General features: G+C 41.2%; 1 protein-coding gene across 1 annotated transcript in view; it reads left to right on the top strand.

The window, feature by feature from the left end:
- The window catches only part of LOC137334464 (cadherin-related family member 3-like), a 91,033-nt gene extending 88,437 nt beyond the window's left edge, over positions 1 to 2,596 (top strand). The window contains exon 19 of the mRNA XM_067999144.1: positions 1,597 to 2,596. Within this exon, the coding sequence (XP_067855245.1) occupies positions 1,597 to 1,910 (314 nt within the window). The 3' untranslated portion in view covers positions 1,911 to 2,596. The remainder of the gene's footprint in view (positions 1 to 1,596) is intronic.
- Positions 2,597 to 6,000: the final 3,404 nt, after the last annotated feature.

The raw sequence follows: 6,000 nt of genomic DNA on the forward strand, positions 1-6,000 counted from the left end.
GTAATTTCCATCTGCTTCCAATGATTTTCAGAATTACAAAGTGAAGTGGTGACTGGAGCAACTTAAAACTATTTTGATGCCCAATGAAGGGAGCAATAATTCCCTCCAGCTGGATTTGGCAGAATCTGAGGCAAGATCTTTATTTTTAAATTGCATCCAGGCCAGATTCATATGCTGGATCTGATAATTCTACTTAACCTTTCTGTTAGCAGTGCTCCTTATTTCAGATTTCAAGGTGGCTAAATACCACCGACAGTAAAGTGTAACATTCAAATTTAAAAGCTTATTGTCCAGGCAGGAACAATAATTGGAACAGGAATCCTGGCCTATTTCAGCAGGTGATGAGCCTTTATGTCTGACTTTCTGAAAATGTCCTCCGATATTATTATTTGAAATCTGGAGGCCCATTTCACCACCTTTCATAAATATTATTTAATCCTGATGATTTGTGTGCCTGAATTAAAAATCAGTTCAAGGAAGATTGACATGGTTGCAGAACAAGTCCCACATCAATGTGGTTGACTCTTAACTGATATTCTGAAGGGGCCTTGTAAGCCACTCAGTCGTATCAAACCTCAAGAAGGCGGCCCACCACTATCATCTCAGGGCAACTGGGGATGCGCAATAAATGCCAGCCTTGCCAGTGACGCTCACATCCTGAGAACGAATAATAAAAAAAAAATTGACATAAAAGGCATGATTTTAGCCCTCAAGATCAGGTGGGTTGGGGGCGGGGGGCGGGGGGCGGGGGGCAAACAAAATCGATGTTTTTAGAAGCGGGCAGATATCCCGGCTCCAACCCGCCCATTTTTGCATTAGACCCAGGCAGATCTGTGTACGTGTGCACAGCAGTCACCAGGAAGTCCGGTCCCCACTTAAATCCGGTGGGCCGATACTTAAAGGGGCAATGTATCTAATTGAGATACTTAAAATACTTTATATTTTGTGTATTGGGCACTTAAAATGATTTTAACCTTACCTGTTTGAGATTCCCATCATTTCAGATTCACACCAGGTGAAAGCAGATGGGAAGGACGGGATCAATGAACAATACAGTAAATAAATTAAATAAAATGACATTTTCCATGCTAAAAAAAGTTAACAAACATAAAATCTTAAAACCAATGCTGCCTGGAGCGCCTGATCTCTGATGTCAGCTGGACGACACCTCCCCCCACCGATGTCGGCTGGAAGACAACCCCCCCCCCTTCACTTTCCCCCTCCGATCTCCAATGTTTCCCAAAGCCCGGTGATCTCTCTCTCTTTTTCTCCCGCCCCCCTCTCTGATGTGCAGTTCCTCTCATTGCCGACAGGCTACCAGGCTGGCTGGCGTGCGCGAAACTCGGAAGCGCCATTGATTGGCCTCCGTGACTCGCCCACTTACCTTCCGGGTTTCACACCCACAAATCCATCCCACCCGCTCACTTCCCGCCGCCATGACCCAATATTTTCAAACCAGGTAAATTAGAATCAGATGAAAGTTTAAGGAGTTATTTGGTTTTAGTGCACAACCCACAAAAACGAATTCATGCACTCAACAGTATTCGTGGCCTTTTTAAAAACCTGTTGATATTGAATATTTACTTAATGTTTCAGTCACAGGCAATGTATATCAATATAGTACAAACTCTGGAGCTAGACGTTGGAAGGATACAAAGTTGCCCCTGAATGATTACGGGAATGCTGCTGCTGAAACTCTGAATTTTAGACCCAGTACCGACAAAATCAACGGGACAACTTTGACTCAAAACAGTCACCTGAAGGATGTCGATGCGGCCCAGAATGCACAGCAGAAGACACCCAATGACCAAACTCCTCCAAAAACTCCTTCAAAGCTTGGAAAACAGACCAAAGTTGCACCACAAATACCAGAGCCACCTCAAGCTCAAAATTCTTTGGCTAATGTATAAGTTTTGCTGAAATGAGAGTAAAATTAATATAGTATTTTGCAAATTAAATTAAAATTGTGTGGCTATCTTTGCTTGGTTGCCCGACCTTCCATATTAAAATGTAGCCCTGGAACTAAAATCTCTCTGGGGCCTCCTGTATCACTGGCATGCGGGCTGGCTGTTCGCCCCAGCCCCACCTCCCCCAGCAATATATATTATAATCTCATGCTTAATAAAATAATGTTGTAGAGGGTCTTCCTTCAGTAGTTATTTCAGAGGAATCCATCCAATACAAAACAGCAATTTTGATGTCAATGTTGCATAAGCAACAGACCAAAAATAATGTACATTTATTTCAGTTGTACAGTGAAATTTGTTTGAAGTGAAACTCAGTTTCACATTGTCTCCTGGCTATGGTTACAGAGTTTAAAATGTTTAAACACGTAGGACTGATTATTGTAAATGCCTTGCATGTGTCAAAATGTGCTCTTCAGAAATCGAACAGAATGTTTATGTAACAATTTAGCATTAACAAAGTTGAGAAACTCTTCGGTTTCATGACTTCTGAATAGTATTCAGTGTACATATTAAAAGATTTACTGTGACTTTGCAGGAACACTTTATTTATTGCATTTCTTGACATTATTTAAGTCTTCTGGGTTATTAATCTCCATTGATTCTTCAGAAAAAGTCCCTCATTTGCTTTTCTCGAGGCATTTTATAATCAATCACACAAACAAAAGTTTCATACGGAATCCACAACTGCATTTATAGGTCTGACACAATTGCTATAGCATTCCAAACTACTCTTTGTGGGAAACAGAGATAGACATGAACTATGCATACAAGGCTGAAGTAAAGGCAAGATGACATCCAAGCTGTCCTACAATGAGTTGAGCACCTCTCACATGCTGGTGCACAGCAAGCTCCACCGCCATCCCAGCCATTTAATATACACATTGGGAGAGGCCACGCAAAACCTCCATATGTGTCTAATGCTCTGCTAGCATCCTTCTCTTCATGGCAGGAGCTGTGAGATCATCATCCATGGTTGACATGTCTTACACCTCCACTCAACAACATCTGGTTTCATTTCCACATCTGCATCCTTTGGGAGTTCTTGACTATTGTGCTTAGAGAATACCCATATGCCTCTCTGGTGATTCAGTTATGTGCCCTGTTAGTCATGTGAAGCACACAATTATGGAGCCATATTGGAATTGGAACAAAATTGTCCATGGCCATGACTGGGATGGCGGTGGAGTTTACTGTGCGCCAGCATGCGAGAGGTACTCAACTCATCGTAGGACATCTTGGACAGCTTGGATGTCATCTTTACTTCAGCATTGTCTGCAAGATGTAAATTCAATTCTGCTGCATGCAATTATGGAGCCATTTTGGAATTGGAACAAAATTGTCCATGGCCTGACATTTCAACAACTTAGTCTGCTTCACAAAATCCCTAATGATGGTAACCGTCCAAGGTAGGGCTGGGTACTAGGGACTTCTGACATGGCTGATTGTACAAGTATAGTTACTGTGAAAAGACAGATACTCTGGAGTACTTACAATGTGCACATAATCGAGCTGCAGTATTGTGCAAATTGTGCAATGATTTCTTTCATTTTATAACAAACAGTGCAAACATATACCAGTTGTTGCAAGTTGTGTGAGGTAAGAGTGTCTTCAGATGACTAACAGCCATTGTGAGGTCACTAAATTTCTTCTGACACTGCAAGGCGTTTCTACAGGTTATGGAGATCCCACTTGCAGCCACAACCACCACCTTCCATATTGGACATGCTGTTGCTCTCCCGGGTTGATTTGAATGAATGAGGCCATGAGCTTTCGAGATCTGGCTGCTAAGTGTCTGGCATGCAAGGCAACCCATCTATCCACCCCATCTGGCTTCCACCATGATATGTGTAGCCGTATATGTACATCATCTCCCATCAGCGCACCCACAACAGCTATGATTCATCCATCGATTTGATGGGAGACCCCATAATCATCTTCCCTGATTTTCCAATAATGGCATCTCTTCTCTAATTTGTGCCAGCAGCATTGCCACATCAGCCTCTGAACAATTAGAAGCTCGCCTTTAGCTCCAGCCATTTCACTTCCTCTTCCAAGAACCTGCTCAGCCGTTTAAATAGGAAAATTTTGCCCTTGCTCTGCCCCCTTCCTGAATTTTTTGGGCTCCCCCTGCTTATTTAGCCCCCTGTTGCTGGAACGCCTGCCCTTGTCCTGCCAGCATTATTTAAATCAGCTGACCCCAGAATTTCTGACTGGACAAGCCTCCTCCAATTTCGCCCGGCATAAGTTCCACTCTTAACGTTGGCAGATCAGGGCGCCAGGAATTTCCAGGGCAGTGAACAAGTGAAGGCAATCCAATCGCCTTATTCCAGTAATCAATACCAATAGTTGATAGCACCTTCCCTGATGAAAGAAGACTTCCAAAATTCGGGAAGGGGGTCAGAGCAAGGGTGAAATTTTCCTATTTAAGCAGCTGAGCAGGTTCTTGGAAGAGGAACTAAAGGCGACCTTCTAATTGTTCAGGCGCTGATGTGGCAATGATGCTGGCACAAGTTAGAGAAGGAAGAGATGTTTAATATTATACTTTGCTGATTCACTGCCACTGTTGCATTGATAAAATAATGGAGTACTGTAAAGTACTTCTTGTAACTGGCCCTTATTGGCTAAGGATTGCCTGGCCAACTAGCCATCAATTTTAAAGAGGTTCATAGAATCACAAAGATTTATATCAGAGTAAAATGATTAACATGGGGCAGACACCTCAGTGCTCCAATGGGTTTACTAAAAGAGGTGAAAGCAGGGCACTAATGCACCAGCTAGCAGTATTATACTGGCTGATAACATGGGACAAAAGACTTGACCTGGGAATGCCATCCAGTGCTGTATTGTGTAGTTACCTTATCACAGCATGCACTGATTTAAAAGGTGTCCAGTTAATAAATTTCACGGTTAATGATTAAAGATATGAGAAACATGATAAACTAGGATTTGTTTTTGAAATCGTTGTACTTAGAACTTTAGGTACTTTACATCAACCAGAGACATAACCCAGAAACTGGCAACTGGAGTTCTACAGCATCGACACACATGGAATGATTAATCCTTTGAAAGTGCTGTTCATAGTTACAATTCTTGGAGGAAGAGGTAAATTCAGTTTTAGTTGCACACTTCTTTACGATAAATTATCTGCTGTACAAAAGCAGAGATGTAAATGCTTGAGTTCTTCACTTGATTACAAATTGTATTTAAAGCAGCTTTTTGAATTAGTTTCAACTGTTGGGTTTTTTAAACTAGAGAATGCTTGCCCTTAGTACTTTTTTTAACAATAAAATCCATTTTCAATAATTTTATATGCACCTTGGTGCTACACTGAAATGAATGATGGAATAGCATTTGGAGACCTGTTGTCAAAATTGTGCTTTGTGATGTTATATTATAATGAACACATTAAAATATTTGTATTAATTTTTTCCCCACTATTTTAACAAAGAGGTTAAAAAATAAACAAACGGGTTCATGTCGAGACCCTGGATGAACAAATAACTGAAGTTTTAATTTGTGGTAAATAGCTCTGCTAATTGCTGGGGGTTCATCTTGGGAGCTGGATCACTAGATGATGTGAATTCATTTGATCAAGTCACCATAATCGATCTGGCAGTACGCCAATTGTGAACTGACGTTTCTATGAGTTCTGAAAAGCATGTTAACCGAGTGAAATGTCACTAGTGAATTAAAAATCACCGCTAGTTATGTAATTGCAGCAACAAAAAACATTGATGGAGAACATTTTAAGCTGTGATTTTTATTCATTGTTGAAGTGAGTTGTGTAATTATCCCTAAACACCTCTGCCTCTCTACCGCTCTCTCCTCCTTTAAGACACTCCTTAAAACCTACCTGTTTGACCACTTATCCTAATGTCTCCTTATGTGGCTCAGTGTCAACTTTTGTCTGTTAACACTCCTGTGAAATGCCTTGGATCGTTTCACTACGTTAAAAGTGCTGTATAAATGCAAGTTGTTGTTACATTTGTTACTCAAACAATGAGGATTTGCGAAGACCTTCTTCGTGAATGGA

This window comes from Heptranchias perlo, chromosome 18 (assembly GCF_035084215.1).
Source record: "Heptranchias perlo isolate sHepPer1 chromosome 18, sHepPer1.hap1, whole genome shotgun sequence".
In the NCBI taxonomy this organism is placed as follows: Eukaryota; Metazoa; Chordata; class Chondrichthyes; order Hexanchiformes; family Hexanchidae; genus Heptranchias; species Heptranchias perlo.